A 21,305-nucleotide genomic window follows, 5' to 3' on the forward strand; every position below is an offset into this window, starting at 1 on the left:
TTTTTTTATTTTTTTTGTTTTTTTTATTAGGCCTCCAAACAATTTCTTTTGATGATTTCTCAATCTACCCCCTCATTTTACTGGAGACAACTTCCTACTTTAGAGAATATAGGGAAGTTGAATTGAGAAGTCATTAATTTTTAAGTGTGCAAAGATATCAAAATTCACTTTTTTAAGTAAAATTATTTGGTAAGTTCTTATGTATTCTGGAGTTTGGTTGAGTACCAATACCTTATAGGTAAAATTCATTCAAAATTTGACATAATATGAATAATTCGTTACTAAATACATAACCAACCAAACTTTGAAGAGTACCATTGCGTTGACCGAAATGTTTTTCACATGAAAATAATGGCACCATAAAAGTTATTTTTACGGTTCAATGTATTTTGTTTTCTAACTGAAGAACAACTCTTTTTCAGGTGATCGAAACTAAGCACCTCGAGGTAACAATGTAAAATTCTTAATATTGTAAATATTATTTTTAGAAAATTATATACCAGTAATGTCTGCTTTACAGTATTGTTTTTCTAGAAAATAATGAATCATAACTCAGAGTGCTATATATATATCATGTACACACTTTTCAATCTAATTCAATATGTAACCACATGAGTATTCATATGCTCTTTAATGAGTATGACCTTTAGCCCTCTAATACCATGTTTCTTCACAGTAACGAGCACCAGTTACTAAGCTGATTATGATTCAGATTTTCTACATCATAGATGAAGTTTGGTAAAGCTGAATATGGACATGAAGTTTGGTTGGAGAAATGAGGTTAATTTAGTTATAAAATATATTAAATGATAAACTAATCATAGATGTTTTCTTAGCCTAGTTTGTCAAGGGCCACAAATGTTTCTTGACCTCACTATAAAATTTTCAGGTCTCTAAAGGTGAATGGTATTGAACTCGGTTATACTAAAGGTATGCAAGACAAAGATAAAATAGCATGGGGATGTAGTCGAGATAGCAATTATTCGGTTAAGTCAGCATACTATTTCATCATGGACAGAAGCATAGATAACTCGCATCTGTGCAAACCAGGGGAATGGGATAAGCTCCGGAAGCTGAAGATATCGAATAAAGTCAAGGTGTTCCTTTGGACAGCTTTATGCGGTATGCTGCGAACAAGATCGAGGTTGATACAAAAAGATGTGTTGCAGATTGCAGAAGAAATTGTGCTTGCTGCCTAAGAGGATTGGAAAATGAGCAGCATGTGTTTCTTTAATGTGATGCTGCAAAGGAAGTATGGATGGAAGTAGGAATATGGGAGCTAATTCAGTCTATAGTGAAAGAAGCTGAAGGTTTCTGGAGGCCATAATGCATATGCGGTCAAATTTATCAAGTGAGCAAATTGTGTTATGGCAATGAGAATATGGAGTATTTGGTGGAAAAGGAATGGCATTGTGTGGGAGAATTGCAGTAGAAGTAGCTTTGAGGTTGCAAGAAGAGCTGTAGATACATTACAAGATTTGAGGGCAGTTCATGAGAACCACAGTGCAGCCTCAGATCACAGAAGATCAGGAGGCAATATCAGATGGCAAAAACCACGAGGAGGCACGCTAAAACGTAACATACATGCGGCTCTTTTTCTGACAGGGAATAAGTTTGGTTACGGAATACGGACTATGGCAAGCACTGCGTTGCTACAATTGTTGAACAATCATCATATTCAGATCAAAATGGATTGTATACAGGTTGTGGAAGCTGTCTACAATAACAATCATAACAACATTGCAGCAGGTGTTAACAAATAAAGTATTATATACCATATCCATAAAAGAATACAACAAGTTCAATTTCAGTCTGCTGATACCACCTTTGCCAACCTATAGGATAATCACATACCTCTCATTGTTACGAGAATAAGCAATTAAATTGAATTCTTGCTTGTTGAGACTATTTTGAAGATCATTCAGGAGCAAATCAACTTCTAAGGCAATTCATTCCAAGGTTGAAGCCCATGAATCATGTTAAACGCAACAAGAAAAGATTAAGTGAAAATGCAAATACATAAGGTAAAAATTTTCAAACTATATTCGTGTTCATCATCATTTTACAAAATGTGTAAATGAAAAAAGCGTGCCTAAGATATTTAGAAACATCATATTAGAATCAAATTGGATAATAGGAGCACTATTTAACTAGGTTGTTACTAGATTAAAAAAAAAAAACTAGGTTGCTACTTAAACTTGATGGAAAAGAAAGATGAATCAAACCCTGACAATTAATTGACCTGAGTGAAGGAAGGAGGCATGAGAATGAGAGTTGAATTGCATAAATTCAAAAAGATATAAATATATGAAGCTTAGGTTTCGTGGGGGGATATATAAATATATGTTTAATGTTCTAGCTTTGAGGTATTGAAGAAATAAAAAAAGATTTTAAGCATATGAAATTGAAGAGAAAAGATTAAACATTCCAAATAGGTGTGTGTGTGTGTGTGCGCGCATGGATGAGTGAATAGAAAGATTGTGAGAACAAGTTCTTGATTGTCAGGGTAGCGCAAAGGGAAGGGGTAATTGTGAGCGGGTATCTTTGTTTTGAGTTCTTACAAGTCCCACATCGACTAAAGCGCAAATTAAAACTGAGCAGTTCATATATAAAACTAAGCAATCCAAAGCTTTGTTATTGCTGTGAAATAACTTACGGAGCTGTCAAATACAAATTTCATCCCACAAATAGTAATGCTCTGCTGTCAAGCTTACGGAGCTGGACAAATTATTATGCTTGGTCTTAAGATACAAAGCTGGTATTGCTGGAAGTTTCACTCTTTTAGTAATTCCACAAATGTTCTCACTTTGTTTCAATTTTCAAGCCCAAAAGTTACTTCAGGCTCAAGGTAAGGTTAATGTCATTGCATGGATTGGGTATTTCCCCTGCAAGCATCATTACTAATGAACAAATTGCAACACTCCGTAGAGAAATGCGATCTTGTAAACGGATATACCACTAAGAAGTTTGGTTGTTTATGAAAGGAGAAAAGAATAATTTGTTTACAAACAACAGAAAACAATAATTTGGAAGTAACAGCTATCAGTATTTTTCCATGGAGGAAGCAATGATATAGGTCACATGACATCCATGCTTTACCATGAAGAAACTTATTTCATTACCTACAAATGCAATGATCAAATGCAAAAAGTAAGATGGAAGAAATTGTATAAGAGACAAAATAACTGAGAACCGATATAAGAGATGCCAAATATTAGAGGACTTTTAATTTAAGCAAGTACTATCAGAAGATGTGTATTTTCTAAGAGGTTCTAGCTAATAATTTTTGTAGAATGATCTTGGAATGAATATTTTCTTAGGAGCTAGTATTGACATGACCTTGATGTAGCTGCATTATGACTTACGAGTATGATGGTAGTGCCAGTATCTGATGTCCACTCTGAGAGATGATGTTAGGTAAAGGTTTAGCAGGATTTGCCGAGGGATGCTTCTTTGGTTCTTCTTAAAAAAATTCTGGATAGATCCAGTTCTTAATATGTCATATCATTATTTGTACTTCTGATAAAGAATTGTTTCTTCAGAACACATCCCAATTTTGTGCCAAACCTGAGTCAAAGGCTTTCAATTTGAAGAGATTTTGCTATCTCCAAAAGTGAACCCTTTTGGATGGAAATTCAGCCTAATTTGCATCACTAACCTGAGATTGTTTGAAATTCAAACAAGAAACAAAATGATCCTCAAAAGAAAGATACAACAAATTCAAGCTAATCGAGTCAAGTTGAGAATTTTGGATCGTAAAGCATTAGATGAGATAGAAAAGTAGTAATTCACCTAAATCTTGTGATTTTTGAGGTCAGGGTGATCAAAAGCTGGTTGGTGTGAACATGAACACAATCAACAATATATCCATCAGGACCCTGCTTTCACAAACCCAAATGTAAACACACACAAGTTACAACTAGCAAAAATGAACTATGTTTATGAATGACCCCAAAAATCTTAAAACAGCTATAATTCTCTCAACAAACAAAAAAAGAATGTATAGTGGTACTATATATGTATCTTTGCATCAAATCAATGGTACAAAAATAGGTATATACCAAGTCAGTTCATAAGAGATATCAAGTGAGTGCCTTATTTGTTAACAAGGAAATTAGTATATACCATATCTATAAAGGAATACAAGTTCAATTTCAGTCTGCTATGCTAATACCAGATCATAAACAAAAAAAAGTGCAATTCAATTTCAAAGAAAAATTAAGTACTCAAATAATAGAGGATAATCACAGACCACTCGTTGTTTTGAGTATAAACAATTAAAATATTAAATTGAATTGTTTCTTGTTGAGACTATTTTGAAGATTATTCAGGAGCAAATCAACTTCTAAGGCAATTCATTCCAAGGTTGAAGCGCATGAGTCATGATAAACGCAACAACAAAGCTCAAGTAAAAATGTGAAGACATAAGGTTAATTTTTTCGAAATGTATTCATGTTCCTCATAACTTTACAAAATGTATCAAAGAAAAGGTGTGCTTGAGACCTTTGGAAACATCAAATTGGATAATCGGAGCATTATTTAACTAGATTGCCACCTAAGCTTAATGGAAAAAGAAAATACTGCGGTGTTGGTTATCAGGACACCCTAAACCCTTACTGCGGTGTTGGTTATCAGGACATAGTGAACAAAAAGAAAATTTAAATAACACAATGAAGTAATGAAAATACTCTTCCATTTCCCTTTCCTAAGTGTCTCAACAAAATAATAGACACGAAAAGGGCCATGTCCTGCATATAATTGTCTATGATGCGTAGCAGTATAGATAAGTATAATATGTCTGAAATGTCAAAGGAAGGCATAAACCAATTAAAAAGAATGAGTTCTACAATGACCGGCACGAAAAAAGTTTCATTCGGTTACAACTTCAATTTCAGTTTTCTTGTCATTCATGTCAACTTCAACTTTCTTGTCATTCGTGACACCTTCCCCGTCAAGGATGCGCAGATCTGGATAGTTTCTATGGTTCAAAGAATGCAACCATAGGCCAACAGTTCCTTCCTTATATTCTGTGGAAGCAATATGAGGATATATGTACTGCATTTTGAAATCCTCAGCCTCCTTCTCATATGCTTTCATTGACACCTCTTCGTGGGTATCTTTCCACTTCTGGTTATATGAAGTAAAGAAGCACTCATCTAAATATAATCCAACCTCAGGTGCAGTAGGCACAGTGATGCTAACATCCCTGCATTTTGGACGAAAAAATAAAAATAAAAAACTAAATTAGATGATTGTCACAATATTTCAGATATAAAGTTGGAGATAAACTATACTAAATTAGCAGCACTCACTTCTGCAAAGCTTTCTCAATAAGTGACTCAGGTGCACAATTTCTCATGATTGCCACGGCAAGCCCCATCATCTTCCGTATCTGATGAAGCATGAAGCTCTGTCCCACAATCTCACACTTCACAAATTCCATGCCCTCAACTACAACAGTGGTGCTTGCATCAAATGAAATAATGAAACGTTTTGCAGAAGGATCCTCGGGTTTTATTCTGGTCGTGAAGTTATGGAAGTTATGAGTTCCAACATAACACTTCAAAATATTGTTAAATCTTTCCCTCTCCTTCTCACCATAACAAAAACCACTTCCATTGGCAGCCGTATCCTCTCTGTTCACTTTTTCTTCCTCGAGAATGCCTAAATTATTCTCAGATCCACCATTTATGGGAGCAACCTCATCCTGATCAGAAACCACAGTTTTAGAATTTACTTCTTCAACTGAAACCTTACCCTCATTGTCATTAATGGATTCTTTATTTAAATGATTATCATCACCTTTGCTTAAAGAAACCTCCACATCCTTTGTAACTCCAGAGTCAACCACATCATTTTTGTTTGATGAACCATTCTCAACATCCACAGCTTCTAGCTCAAGATTGCGCTTACTATTACCAACCACACCTTCCACTTTTCGGCCTCTCTCAGAACACGGCAAACACTTAACAAGCTCATTTTCAGACCCTAAACTAGCCAACACAGTCTCTCTATCGCGATGACAACATGGATCAAGAGCAAACACAGGGATGAGATAAACATACCTCCTCCGATCACAAAACTTCTTAGCACTAAAAGAAGCAGTCACTCGCTTAAAACCAAAAATTCGTATCTGTGAGGGAAGGTTTGAATTAAGGCGGTCAACAAAGCCAGGCGGATCAATATAGAATCGGCCCGAAACAACCTGACCAACAGCACTAACTCCTTTATCAGTTCTAGCTGACCGAGCCCAGTCATACCGTTTAGAAAGTCCACGATCCTGTTCAGGTACAGCTCCAGAAACATACAAAGCTTCTTCTAGTTCACCTTCAATAGTCTTTGCACCAGGGTTTTTCTGCATACCCTGATAACCAACACCGCAGTAAGCAAAGAAAATAGCTACCTTACGGCGCTTGTATCTTACCTTACTTCCTTCAGCAGTTGTACATCCTTCATCATCAGAAGTAGTGGTAGACATCTTCACCTTCTTGGTCGCTGGCTCTTCCGCGACAGCTGAAGGTAACGCTGGAGATGATGAAATTGACGGAGTTTTATCTGAGTTTTCCATTATTTATAAGCGATAAGAATCCGATGCCACAAACCTAAACGATAGCTAGATATATTAATACAAATAAAAACAGATCCTAAGTTACACTATAGATTCTTTAACAATATTCTAGTTACATATAATATAACTACAGATGCAATTTCCATTTCATCAATCAAATCTTAGGGTCTGTTTGGGAGGGGAGGACTTTGAAAGGCTAAGTCTATATTTTAAAACATATTAGATATTTTTTAAAAATTGAAAAAACATGATAAATGATCACATAGTACTTTTTTTTTTTTTTTGGTCTTAGATGAAGTGGTAATCCACTGAAAAAAAACTCGCACACAACTGTGAGGTCCTGGGTTCGAACCCGGGTCATGACGTCCGGCCTTGCAATTTCGGCATTTGCCAGTTGAGCTAGGACTTCTAGACGATCACATAGTACTTTAATCACGCTTAATTTAAAATTGAAAAGCAAGCTCTCCCCTCCAAAAACTCTCCAATGTTATCCCTTAGTGCCAAATAAGCTTAAAATGATATATATTTTTTGGTTTTTTAATTTGCTATATATGAATTCAAAGCAGTTATAAAATAAGGGAAGAAACTATAGAAATCAATTTAAATTGTTGAATTAACAGAGAATTTATGAAACTATAACCACTTTAAGTTTATATATTATTTATTTTCAACAAAAATAAAACATAAGAGAATGAAGAAAAGGTAGTTATTACCAGAAGTAGATCAGACGAAAGAGAGAACAACAACGTGAGACAATGGTCGGAACAACCTTAAACCCTCATTTCAGAATCACGCACGATAACAAAAGAAACTGCATCCATCCGAGAAAACGAAGTGAGTGTGTTTTTATTGGGCCCCCGAATTCGTTGGATACGGGTTTTGGTCATTTTTTAATTTTTTTTGTTTTTTTTATTTGGCCTCCAAACAATTTCTTTTGATGATTTCTCAATCTACCCCCTCATTTTACTGGAGACAACTTCCTACTTTAGAGAATATAGGGAAGTTGAATTGAGAAGTCATTAATTTTTAAGTGTGCAAAGATATCAAAATTCACTTTTTTAAGTAAAATTATTTGGTAAGTTCTTATGTATTCTGGAGTTTGGTTGAGTACCAATACCTTATAGGTAAAATTCATTCAAAATTTGACATAATATGAATAATTCGTTACTAAATACATAACCAACCAAACTTTGAAGAGTACCATTGCGTTGACCGAAATGTTTTTCACATGAAAATAATGGCACCATAAAAGTTATTTTTACGGTTCAATGTATTTTGTTTTCTAACTGAGGAACAACTCTTTTTCAGGTGATCGAAACTAAGCACCTCGAGGTAACAATGTAAAATTCTTAATATTGTAAATATTATTTTTAGAAAATTATATACCAGTAATGTCTGCTTTACAGTATTGTTTTTCTAGAAAATAATGAATCATAACTCAGAGTGCTATATATATATCATGTACACACTTTTCAATCTAATTCAATATGTAACCACATGAGTATTCATATGCTCTTTAATGAGTATGACCTTTAGCCCTCTAATACCATGTTTCTTCACAGTAACGAGCACCAGTTACTAAGCTGATTATGATTCAGATTTTCTACATCATAGATGAAGTTTGGTAAAGCTGAATATGGACATGAAGTTTGGTTGGAGAAATGAGGTTAATTTAGTTATAAAATATATTAAATGATAAACTAATCATAGATGTTTTCTTAGCCTAGTTTGTCAAGGGCCACAAATGTTTCTTGACCTCACTATAAAATTTTCAGGTCTCTAAAGGTGAATGGTATTGAACTCGGTTATACTAAAGGTATGCAAGACAAAGATAAAATAGCATGGGGATGTAGTCGAGATAGCAATTATTCGGTTAAGTCAGCATACTATTTCATCATGGACAGAAGCATAGATAACTCGCATCTGTGCAAACCAGGGGAATGGGATAAGCTCCGGAAGCTGAAGATATCGAATAAAGTCAAGGTGTTCCTTTGGACAGCTTTATGCGGTATGCTGCGAACAAGATCGAGGTTGATACAAAAAGATGTGTTGCAGATTGCAGAAGAAATTGTGCTTGCTGCCTAAGAGGATTGGAAAATGAGCAGCATGTGTTTCTTTAATGTGATGCTGCAAAGGAAGTATGGATGGAAGTAGGAATATGGGAGCTAATTCAGTCTATAGTGAAAGAAGCTGAAGGTTTCTGGAGGCCATAATGCATATGCGGTCAAATTTATCAAGTGAGCAAATTGTGTTATGGCAATGAGAATATGGAGTATTTGGTGGAAAAGGAATGGCATTGTGTGGGAGAATTGCAGTAGAAGTAGCTTTGAGGTTGCAAGAAGAGCTGTAGATACATTACAAGATTTGAGGGCAGTTCATGAGAACCACAGTGCAGCCTCAGATCACAGAAGATCAGGAGGCAATATCAGATGGCAAAAACCACGAGGAGGCACGCTAAAACGTAACATACATGCGGCTCTTTTTCTGACAGGGAATAAGTTTGGTTACGGAATACGGACTATGGCAAGCACTGCGTTGCTACAATTGTTGAACAATCATCATATTCAGATCAAAATGGATTGTATACAGGTTGTGGAAGCTGTCTACAATAACAATCATAACAACATTGCAGCAGGTGTTAACAAATAAAGTATTATATACCATATCCATAAAAGAATACAACAAGTTCAATTTCAGTCTGCTGATACCACCTTTGCCAACCTATAGGATAATCACATACCTCTCATTGTTACGAGAATAAGCAATTAAATTGAATTCTTGCTTGTTGAGACTATTTTGAAGATCATTCAGGAGCAAATCAACTTCTAAGGCAATTCAAGTAACTTCTGATGTTCAATACTACTATTCTTTCGGGAGTGTGTAACGTGTAGGTGAAGATGATAGTTTTTATCTTGCATCATCAAACTCCTCCACGTTAGTAACTTCTGATGAGTCTTGGTTCTGATTCAAGTATTTAAAATATGGGTCTTGTTTTGCCCTTCTGTCACCATCTGTTATTAAGTATATAAAGAGTTAAATAATGCTGGGTTGACAGGTTTATATACTTGATAAAACTCATTTACCATTTGAGATTAACGCAATTGAAATCTATTTTGTTGTCGTTGTATATTAAACACATCAAATTTATTCATGTGATTTTTTTCTTCTTTTTTGTATGTCATTGTCATCTCTTATACATTCCACATAATCAGCTATAATTCTCAATTTCAACCAACAAACTTAACAATGCCACGCATAATGTAAACATTATTTTTACACTAAATGACGATACGCACACTTTTCACCTAAGAGAAAAGATATTTATAAAATCATTTCTCATCATTTTGTGATAACTTTTGAACAATTTTCTCTCTTATACTCACATTATATTTTTAGTCTCTCTTGTCTTTTCCCTCTATTGTTTTCTACCAATAAAGAGAGAAAAAGAAAGTTGTCACAAAATGGTTGTACGAATATCATTACTCATTCACTTATTTCTTGTTTTGACAACTACTATAGCTAAATAACTTCTGTTCTCGATATACAAGGTTTTTTTATACATAAATTGGATGCAAACTGATAAATTGAAAAGAAAACTTATTAATAGTTGTTTCACTACAAACTATATAAATCAGTATCATTATATTAAACACACAGCTCATTAATCGGGCAAGTTCTTTCTGAGTCATCTCCTAAACCTTTCACATTATGACTTTTATTCCTCAAATTCAAATTTCATCCCGTGGAGCTGGACAGACTCATTTGCTTGGTGTTTACATGCAACGCTGGTGGATAATATCTTTAGTGACAAGTAGTATCCTCTTTCCAATTTACATTTTTGCTGTTCCAGTTTTAAAATTTCTTGGCCAACAGAAAGATGTGGCTGATCCTGCTGGAAGTTTCACTCTTTTAGTAATTCCTCAAATTCTCTAACTTTCTTTCAATTTTCAAACCCAAAAGTTTCAAACATCTGGATGTCCGTCACAGGCTTGAAATTTTCGGTTGCTGGCTATTTGGACCATTGGCTTGTCAATTACCTTCCTTGTTGGTGGGTGACGATCCTTGCATTGTTAAGCAACCGGCAAAAAACACCAGACAGATACGGCAATGCACTAATTGCAACAGTTAGTAGTCAAACGCCATCCTGTAAACGAATATACCACCAAGAAGTTGAGTTGTTTTTGAAATCAGAAAAGAATATATTGTTTAAAAACAATAAAAAACAATAATTTGGGAGTAACAACTATCAGGATTTTCAGTTGGAGGAAGAATGATATGGGTCACATCCATGCTTTAACGTAAAGAAACTTATAAAAACACCTACAAAGGCAGTGATCAAATGCAAAAAGTCTGATGGAACAAGATAAGGGTCTATCAGGGTAAAAAGTAAAAACAAGTTTTTGTTGTTTCATTGTTTCTTGTCTATAAAGCTTTCAAAATAGAAAAGGACTTGTGACATTTTTTTTAAATAAAAATGAAAATTGGAATGGAATGGAAACTAAACTGACTCTAAATTTCTTGAAAATGTAGAAGTATAACTAGTCTTCTCGCAAAAACCTAAATCAAAAAGGGTTTTATGAATGGAATTAACAATATAATCTTACATTTTGCATATGTAGCTAGATAGTCTCTTCTGTATTGCTACAAGCCACCGCAAACGGAAATTTGTATCTCGTCGCTTCCTTCTTGATCTTCATGAATAAAATCAAATGAAAATAAAGGAAAAGAAATTGAAGAATTAGAATAAAACCTGAAATTGTTTCAATTAATAAAAACCAATATCTCTTTCTATATTTATATAGATATTCGCATCACAGAGAAAGGCAAGCAGATGGGTCAAATAAATTTTAAGACATGATAATGATGATGATGATGGTCAAGGTGCCCTTTGTAATAATCTCAACAAAGGTTAAGATAATTACAAAGTGCACTTTTTATGGATTAAAGCACACGCTAACTGTCCAATCCATACAACTAAATAAAATCATTCTATGGATTGTGTTGATAGGTAAAGAATGGGAAAACCTATCTAATAATACCTGTCAAATTATCAATAACAGTTTCAGGCAATCTATCCAAAAGAGGTTGGTATCCTTCATCTATCATCAATTTGGTTAACAACTCTAACTCCAACCGTATTTCATCAACTTGTGGGTGTTGATTATCTCCAACAACAAACACATGAACCAAACCCTTTAACTCAATCCAGCTACAGCCAGGTTCTTTATTCACCCCTCTGGCTTTCATTATCCTCCGGACACGCTCTACATTTTCCCTATCCCCTAAAGCTGTATATATACTTGATAACAATACATAAGCAGATGACTCTGGTGACCCTAGCTCCACTAGTTTCTCTCCAGCATAAACACCTAGTTCGTAGTTCCGATGATTCTTACAAGCTCCTAATAATATACGCCACAAACACAGACCGTGATCAACCGTTGCAGATTCAATGAACTCTTTAGCTTCATTGAGCTTGCCTGCACGGCTTAAGATGTCAACCATGCAAGCATAATGCTCTACCATCGGAGCAATGTTAAACTCATCAAACATCATCTTGAAATACTCCCAGCCTCTATCCACCAGTCCCATATGACTACAGGCAGAGAGAAGATTCACAAACGTGACTGGATCAGGCTTTATTCCCTCCAATAACATCTTCTCAAACAGCTCCAAGGCTTTGTTACCATGACCGTTTTGAGAAAGTCCAGATATCATTGCATTCCACGAAATTACATCTCTGGAAGGCATCCTCCAAAAAATAAGGTACCCATCATCCAAACTTCCACACTTTGTATACATTGCAGAAAGAGCACTTCCAATCGGAACTTCTAACTTGAAACCATACTTGATGATCCTAGCATGCATCTGCTTTCCCTGATCTAGAGCAGCCAGACTGGAACAAGCTCTTAGGACACTTGCCATTGTTAGTTCATTGGGGATAACTCTCTCCATCTGCATTTTCCCATACAGATTGAGACCACCTTCGTAATCCCCATTCTGTACATACCCTGTTATGATAGAAGTCCAAAGAACAACATCAGGTTGCTGTACACACTCAAAACCCTTACGAGCATCCGCTAAGCTACCACATTTTGCATACATATCCACCACAGCTGACAAAACATACAATTGCAATCCAAACCCCAACTTGAAGGCAAAACTATGCATCTGTTTCCCTTCTACAACAGCACAAAGGTCACTGCAAGCATTGATCACCCCAACTAAAGTAAACTCAGAAGGCAGCACTCCAGAAGAATGCATTTTATTAAACAGCTTCAAAGCTTTATCCGAGTCCCCACCCTGCGCATAGCCCGTAACCATGGCTGACCAAGTAATCGAATTCTTATCCCCCGAAAACTCAAAAGTCCGAACCGCATCATCAAGGCTACCACATTTAGCATACATCGTGACAAGAGCATTTGCAACAGAGACAATGGCAAGCAAACCATTTTTAATAGCAAGTGAATGAACCTGTCTACCAGTGTACACAAACACATCACTTGTCAATGCACTTAGAACACTAGTGAGAGCAAACTCATTTTGAATCTCTTCCTCACGCCGCATAAGTTCAAAAACCTCAACCGCCTTATCAGCAATATCACTAGAAGCATACCCAGAAATCATAGTAGCCCAAGAAACCGTATTTCTCTCAGGCATTCTGTCAAACAGTTTACGAGCATCGAAAACAAAACCAGTTTTACAATACATATTAAGAAGAGAACTTCCCACATATACATCACCAGAACATCCAGTCTTAACTGCAACAGAATGAGCTTGTTTTCCGGCTACTACGTCAGAAAGATTAGAAGCAGCCGAGAAAACACCGGCGAGTGTATGGGCATTAGGGATCACATTATTGGCACGCATCATACGACGAAAGAGGCTTATAGCGAAGGAAGAAGATGAAGAGGAATGGTTTTGAGAGAAAGCGTTGATGAGAGAGTTCCATGAAACGTCGTCTTTGTCGTTGTCGTTTATAGAATCAAAGAGGGTTAAAGCGTGTGATAAGTGATTGGTTTTGGCGTAGAGATTGAGGAAAGTGTTGGTGACGTAAATGGAAGAGATGGAACCAGTTTTTAGAATGCGAGCGTGAAGTGTTCGACCTTTGAGGATGTTTTTGTTGTGAGTACATTCTATGAGGTCTTGTAATAGTTGACGATGTTGCGGAGGGAAGATCTTTGGAAGAGACATCCAAACAACCTTTGACTAAGGTTGGTTAATGGGTTATTTACGATTCATATGACCAACGATGTTTTTTTCTTGCTGGATACTGCACTGAGAATGATGAATTAATGAATCATTCATATCATATGAGTGAGTGCTTGGGTATTTTAGATGGAGGGTGGGTGGGTTTAAGAGGGGGTTGGAAAGTTTTATTTTCATTTTTAAATTCTTGCGCTTAAGTTGCTTCATATCATATGTTCCACGATATAAGTAATAACTTCTTTTAGTGTTGCCTTCCTCTGTTCCTTGAAGTTCCATAGCTCATGTACAGCATACCCACCACTTGGGTTGTATTCATTTACTTCTTTCAAGGCTGTTTCAACAGCTGAATATATCTCATCTCCCCATTCCTGCTTGAGCTTTTTCAATTTCTCATCTTCCTCATTTATAACTGACTGTGTCAATATAACAGTATTACCGTGTTAATTACTATACTATTTCTACATTGAAGCATAGCTACTTCAAAAACACAGAGCATGTCTTTATGGTACATACCTCATGGGTATCATTCACTCTGACCACTTTAAAAGGGTGCCATGCTGAATTTTTCACATGCTCCCAGCTTCTTCTTGAGAAACAAAAACCTTCTCATCAAGGTCTCCCATTCTTTTCGTCCCAATATTAGTTTTATTAATACCCGTCACCATTTCATTTAACCCCTAAAACAATAGAAATTAGATTGCTTCATCATCTTGATCTTCAAGATGTTTCATAACTTGCAATTTCCCTTTTAGTTCCTCAATCTCCATTTCTTTCTAATTTTTGTTTGGCATCTAGTTGCTTTTCCAATTGAAGGATCTTGTTTAAGGCCTCTTCTTTTTCCCTCGGGTAGTTTGGAAATCCAAATCAGCAAAAAAAATCATGTGCTGCTGTAGTGTTGTCTTTTTATAAACGAGAGTAAATAGAGGGCAAACCTTTTGGTCTTCAACAAGCCTGAAGACATTCTCATAAGCTATATTCTGCTCCTTTGAAGCCAATAAGAGTGACTCGTTCCTCGAGTCTTTCTAGAAGGACAAAGAAGTAATATTTGAATCTTGAGGAAGTACACATACATGCTAAAAAATTTTAAGTCTTGAGGCACATCAAGCAAGTAGAGATTAGAAAGTGGGATGAAAGAAAACACATCAGGCAGATGTGGTTTTTTATGGATTTTGAAAGATGAATTTTTAATCCAAAAAAATAAAGGATTATTTTTCAAATGAAAAAATGCACACTAATATTTCATAGATCATATGAAACTACAAATCTTTATAACAAAATTTCGACATAAATGAGGTAGTTAAAACTAAAACCATATATTTGTAAAAAAAAAAAAAAAAAAAAAACTAAATCCATATATATAGTATACATTGATATTTCCTCACAATAATCAAAAGCTTTTGGCATATAGACTCTCAGTCCAATTAGTAGATGGTGGAAGGCCAATAAAAGTTGGGATTCACTTAAAGGAGTCAATAGGATCAAAATAAAGCACTTTGTTATGCAGATCAAGAGCAACCAAGGACATTGGTAGGATACCATCGACAAAGACAGGTCTAATTTTTAGCAAGGACAATGGTAGATAAGAATGTATGAGTTATGACCAGCAACAAAAAATATTTAAAATGTGCAAATACTAATTGAAAAATGCAATATATACCTTCTTCTTGTCCTCTTCCAGTTTCTGTCTCTCTTGATCAGTTAGTACCTCACGCTTATTTAGATCTCTGCTCCAGGTATCAAGCTTCCGCATTTTTTCATCCAATTCATTACGCAACTTTTCTTGTTCTTCCAAGATCCTTCGTAACTCCTCACGGGCTTTACGCTGCATACTCCTTGACTCTAATAATAAAATAAAAATAAAAAAGTGAGACAGACATTTTTGTAGCATTAAAACCTATGCAAGTTTTTTTCTACTCTTCTGCCTCAATGATCGTACAAGAATAGAAAAACATACATGGCCAAACATGAAGCACACAGCCTTTACATACAATAAGGCAAAATCAGATTCTAACAGACATTATACAAACCTTCAACAAAAGCATTGTGAAGCCTGTCATTCTCCTCCAGCATCCTACTTAAGGACATGGTCTTCTCATTATACTTATACCGAATTATGTTGAGGTTTTCATTTGGAATGTCAATTTCATTGGTCAGGTTTTCCCGTTTGCTATTTTCTCTTTCAGATGCTTCTTGAACAATATCCGAAATTGTTCTCAGCCTTCCTTTGTTCCGAGGGTACTCCCCGATTGGCCCTCCACAATTATAATCATCTTCACGTGCAACCCATCCATAAATGTCTGAACTGGCCAGCATGTCCATTGAATTCCATTCCTTCTTCCCATGATGTTTAGTTTCAAAGGATTTCTCAAATTCACTTGCATTCTTGAAACCATTCCAGTCATTGTTGAAGTCTACTACAGCCTGAGTGTCACCATCCATGAAGAATACATGGACATCCAATGGTCTGTACTTGGCAAATTCCTTTAGCCAGTATCCAGAATCGTTAAGGTTGCTCTTAATGTTAACGATTATACCTGTCCATGGCCAACATAATTCTCAACCTGCGGTACAGGTTGGTTGACAGCTTCGGCCAAAGCCGGGGGAGGTATTTGGTCTGCTTCATTTACTAGGTCGGTCTCCAAATACTTTGCCAGAGCGAGGTGGTTTGCCTTTTGTTTGGCGTTTCTGTTTGCTGAACCTTTGCTTACTCCGGTTTCATGTTGCATCAAATCCTTATATTTGAACTCTTGCTTCTTTTTTCCAGCACAATATGGGCACCTGAGTGTGCCGTTTAAGTTCTTCACTTTGTATTTACCATCCTTTAACTCCTTATAAGGTTTGTCAGAGTATTCCTCAATCTCAGACTCACTGATATCTGACTCTTCTTCAGAGCTGTAGTCCATTGAAGCTCTGCATACAGTTACGAATGTCAGTTCATAAGTATAAAGTAGCATATAATTTGATGAGGAATATCAATCAACAATGAGCAATAGCATGTAATTTAAATGAAGAAAAGAACATTAATCAACAATATACAGTTGCATATAATTGAAAGGAAAAAACTAATAATAACGGAACAAAGGTTAAATTTTAGAATAACTCAGATGGGATATTTTTGTTTGGTAGTAAAGGGTGGATGGAATATGCTAGTTAATTTTTAAAAAATAGATATCACATTCCCATCTATAACACCAATCCACATACCCTAAAAAAGGTCACTTTCACAGAATATGAATAGGTGAAAATAAATAAAGTTGGTTGAAAAAGAAAACAGAACTTGTGATCGACAGTTTGATTTCTGGAATGGTGATTCTAAACAACAAATTTTAAATTGCGGAGGAATTTGTCTCAAACATCTGCAGATGCCCGATAGAGAACAAATTCAAAGAAGCACACCAAATACACGGGTATATAGAAGCATCTCTGGATAAGAGCATAAAATATATGTTTTTCATAAAAGAAAACAACATTACAGTGAGATAAATGGACATGAGAGATATATATGATGCAATTAGAAAAAAGAATAAGATATTCCCCAAAGCAAAACAAACTGCATAAGTGCATAACATGCATTGTGCACAGTTTACAAATACAAATTCAGAACATATAAGGAAAACTACAGCCATGCATGAAGCAGAGTTACATCAAAATGCACTACTTATTAAAAATATAGATTCAATAACATGCACTCTCCCAAAAGAAATACCACACACAACTAAATAACTAAAAATTGTTAGAAAACAGTCTGCTAGTAATTGAAAGAAAGCTATGAAACACTGACACTGACACTGCACATGACATAGACACATCATGAGAAAATGAATTATTTGAACGTAATCACATGTGTCAGTGTCATGTTAGTGTCCGACACCGACCGACAAGTGTGGGACACGCCTTTGATCAGAGGTGTGTGCCACAAAGAAAGAAAGACTGGTTGAAACTAGGAAACATAATATACAAATAAAAGACCTTATAATACTCTAGTTCCTATCACAAAAATGCAGAGCTAAGAATGGGAAGGAATAAAAAAACAGCATTTAAACTTTCACACATAGGTATTCAACTAAAAACCACTTGTGTATAACCAGGCCCGGCCCTGAGGGAGTGCAAACAGCTCAACCGAGCTGGGCCTCCCCCAAGGATGGACCTAAAAAAAAAAAAATATGCCCAGTAGTATACCATCCTCCAATAAAAAAAAAAAATTATTTCATGCCCTCACCAATTCGTCGCTCACTCGCTCATCACTACTCAATACTCATCACCGATTTTCTTCCCACCGATTCAGAACCACCACCACTAATCAATCATCAATTGATTCACATCATCAGGCTTTCGTTCTTCTTCTTCCTTCTTCACCAAATCATCACTGATTCACGGTTTCAATCAGTTTTCCCCTTTCCATAACAACACTGTTTGGTAAGTAAATAAACTCTCTTTCATTAATTTGAATGTTGAAATTGCTAAAATAGAGATTGATAGAGATTTGTTGAATGTTGAAAACAACATTGTTTCAAATTTCAATCGGTTTTCCCCTTTCCAAAACAACACTGTTTGTTGAATGTTGAAATTGCTAAAATAGAGATTTGGTTGATTATCAACAGAAATAGTAATAATTGATTTCTGCATATTTACTGTTTTGGGAGTTTTTGTTAAAATTATTCAAATTTCAGTGTATAATTGAATTTATATATCATATATGTTGCTAATTACTAATTATATTTTAATTTTATTTTATGGTTCAATCTCAACATTGTATGTCTAATGATGTGGTTCAACTTCGACATTGCGGAATTGGTCAAGAACGGTGAAGAATTTCAGGTTCTTTATTTTTTTTTTATTCTTCCTCTATGCCTCCTAAATTGGCTCCTCCTAGATTGCCGCCTAAGATTAGAAAGTTTGAGTCTCGCGCTGAGAAGCGTAGGAAAAAGAAAAAAATTGCTTAGTTAATTGAATCCCAAACAGGAGCTCTTGATAAATTTATTGTAAAAGAAACACAAATTCCTTTTGATGATAGTCCTGTTGATACTATTCCTGTTGATGCTATTCCCGTTGAAAATGTTGATGTTATGCCTATTCCTATTGACGACATTCTTGTTGATGCTATTCCTATCGATGATAATGTTGCTGTGGATGTTGATGTTGAAAACCTTAATGATAATGAAGATGATAATCAAAATGTTGATAATGTTAATGACATTCACATTAGTGTAGATATATTTGATCCAAGAAATTGGGATTCTCTCGAGTCTAAAATGATTGAGTTGTTAGCTACAAAAGGCCCTATAAGAGATTTAAGTATCGTGAAGGGTCCTAGAGATAAATCTTCTAGACGCTTTACGGCTAATTTGTATACTAGAACTTTATCAAATGGAGAGAAGTGTGATAGAGATTGGCTTGTTTATTCAAAAGAGCTTAGTGTTAGGTGGGGGTTCCTCATGTATACGGTAGTCATTTTCACCTTTGGGTGTACCGCATATATACGGCACCTTGTATTTATCTTTTAAAAAATATAAATAGAACATTGCTCTTTTAAAAAAAAAATACGTTTTGATTTTATCACTGGCCTCTTTTCATTCCCAGAGCCAAGCCTCCGAATTCTCAGGGACGGCCCTGTGTATTGCTTACCGCTTGTGTATAAATGAATTATTAGACACCTCTCACTTCAAAGTAGAAAGCTCATGGGATTTGGTTCGGAAACTCAAGGTGCCATCGAGAGTTAAAAATCTCATATGGCGCATTTGTAGAAATTGTCTTCCGACGCGTAAATGGTTGCAAGATAAGGGAGTTAATTGCACTACTGTTTGTGCATTTTGTAATTTGGAGGAAGAGGACAACATGCATCTGCTTTTCAAATGTGCTGGCAGTAGAAATATATGGAGTATGTGGAATGCTTACTATTCTGTCAACCATATTCTAGATGGATATCAGGACATCAAGGAAGTTATCTTCAAAACACTTCATGTACTCCAACATGAAGATGCTTCTCTTTTTGGCTATATTATATGGAGCATTTAGAAGCAGAGAAACAATAAGATTTGGAAAGAAGTAACTGATGCGCAAGGCTTTGTTTTTGATCGTGCCAAATCACTTTTAGAAGATTGGAAGGCGACAAGGTCCATTCAAGGAAGTACGAGAATACCCAGCTAGCAACGTGAAGTGGATAAAACCAAGACCAGGGAGGTTTAAATGTAACATTGACGCAGCTTTTTCTGAGACGGTGAATCTGGTTGGCATAGGGATGTGCATTAGAGATGAGAACGGTCACTTTGTGTTGGCTAGAACGGACTGTTTCAGCCCTATGTGTGAATTACATGTTGGAGAAGCTTTAGGCCTTTTATCTGCTATGGATTGGGTTCATTTGTTGCAACTGGGAACTGTTGACTTTGAGATGAATGCGAAGAGAGTAGTTGATAGCATAAATTTCAGTCATACTAATGTTACAGAGTATGTAAATATCATTTCTAATTGTAAAACTCTCTTTAGCCAATTTTATGAAAACTCATGTGTTGAGTTTGTACGGAGGCAAGCAAATGAGGTTGTCCATAGTTTAGCTAAGGTGGCCTTATCTTCAGCTAGCAAATATTGGTTACCATACCGAATTGTATTGAACACATTCTGTTTAATGAAATGCAATAGACTTATTCCTCTCAAACAAAACAAAAAAACTAAAAACCACATATCTCCAAATTAACATAACCCTGACATAAAACTAAATTAGTAAATATCACAAATAATATGCAAAACGTAGAATCTAAAAGAACAAAAAATAAAATTGTTACTGATCCTGCACAATGCAGCATTTATTTCAAGTTCATGAACATCCACTCTTAACCCTAATTTGTTAATTAACCATCACTAATTACTAATTAACAGATTTTGTACGAATATATGAGAAACCACATTTGCAAAAATAACTTAATCGATCAAAACAATATGACCTAAATTAGGTTGTAAATTAGGAAAATCAGCAACAAACGTATCAAATAATACATGCAATTCTACAATAGAAGAAAAAAACGAAAACAAAAACTACGTAAGCTCAGAGAAGAACAAAATGGAGAGACAGAGATAGATTTTTACTTTGAGGTGGTTACTAGAAAGAAAAATAAAGGATATGAGAATGAAGAGTTTATGATATATACAAAGGTATTTATAGGTATAAAAAGCTCCTAGAATTATGACCTGAACTTGGTGGAATACTAAGTGATTCTATCACAATTACTAAGTGATTGTCTAGCAATTAGGAAGTACTATGATACAATTAGTACACGCCGTCTTTGGGGATGTGCAAACAGCTCTATAGAGCTGGGCCTCCCTAATTTTGAGCCCAAAATATATATTTTTTTAAATATATAATGCTGCAAATATTAATATATTCAAGTAACGTTGAAATGATAATAATACTAATGGCATGTGCTAGTGGCATAACACTAGGGTGTTGAGCATTTTGGCTCTAGCTCAACTCCCACTGATGCCAAATTTTTATATATTTTTAATTGTATTTTTTTCCCAGCATAATAGGGTCTTT

At 35.4% G+C, this 21,305-nt stretch overlaps 2 protein-coding genes and 1 pseudogene across 3 annotated transcripts; all 3 read right to left on the bottom strand.

Annotated features, from left to right (window-relative positions):
• Nucleotides 1-4,639: 4,639 nt before the first annotated feature.
• On the bottom strand, nt 4,640-7,435 carry LOC11442694 (tRNA pseudouridine synthase A). 2 transcript variants are annotated; one of them, XM_024782764.2, is made up of 3 exons: nt 7,282-7,435; nt 5,313-6,602; nt 4,640-5,206 (listed from the first exon to the last, which is right to left on the bottom strand). In XM_024782764.2, exons 2-3 carry the CDS (start codon nt 6,566-6,568, stop codon nt 4,870-4,872), a joined length of 1,593 nt encoding a protein of 530 aa, XP_024638532.1. In that variant the 5' UTR covers nt 6,569-6,602; nt 7,282-7,435; the 3' UTR covers nt 4,640-4,869. The 2 variants fall into 2 exon arrangements, with proteins under 2 accessions (XP_024638532.1, XP_039688493.1); XM_039832559.1 differs by having other exon boundaries at nt 5,313-6,555; nt 7,282-7,404.
• A 2,669-nt stretch (nt 7,436-10,104) lies between these two features.
• LOC11443127 (pentatricopeptide repeat-containing protein At2g33680) lies at nt 10,105-13,796 on the bottom strand. Its single transcript, XM_003610315.4, has 3 exons — nt 11,608-13,796; nt 11,173-11,259; nt 10,105-10,712 (listed from the first exon to the last, which is right to left on the bottom strand). Exons 1-2 carry the CDS (start codon nt 13,760-13,762, stop codon nt 11,210-11,212), a joined length of 2,205 nt encoding a protein of 734 aa, XP_003610363.1. The 5' UTR covers nt 13,763-13,796; the 3' UTR covers nt 10,105-10,712; nt 11,173-11,209.
• A 154-nt stretch (nt 13,797-13,950) lies between these two features.
• LOC11439562 (factor of DNA methylation 1-like) lies at nt 13,951-20,877 on the bottom strand (annotated as a pseudogene).
• Nucleotides 20,878-21,305: the final 428 nt, after the last annotated feature.

Source organism: Medicago truncatula, chromosome 4 (genome assembly GCF_003473485.1).
Source record: "Medicago truncatula cultivar Jemalong A17 chromosome 4, MtrunA17r5.0-ANR, whole genome shotgun sequence".
Classification (NCBI taxonomy): domain Eukaryota; kingdom Viridiplantae; phylum Streptophyta; class Magnoliopsida; order Fabales; family Fabaceae; genus Medicago; species Medicago truncatula.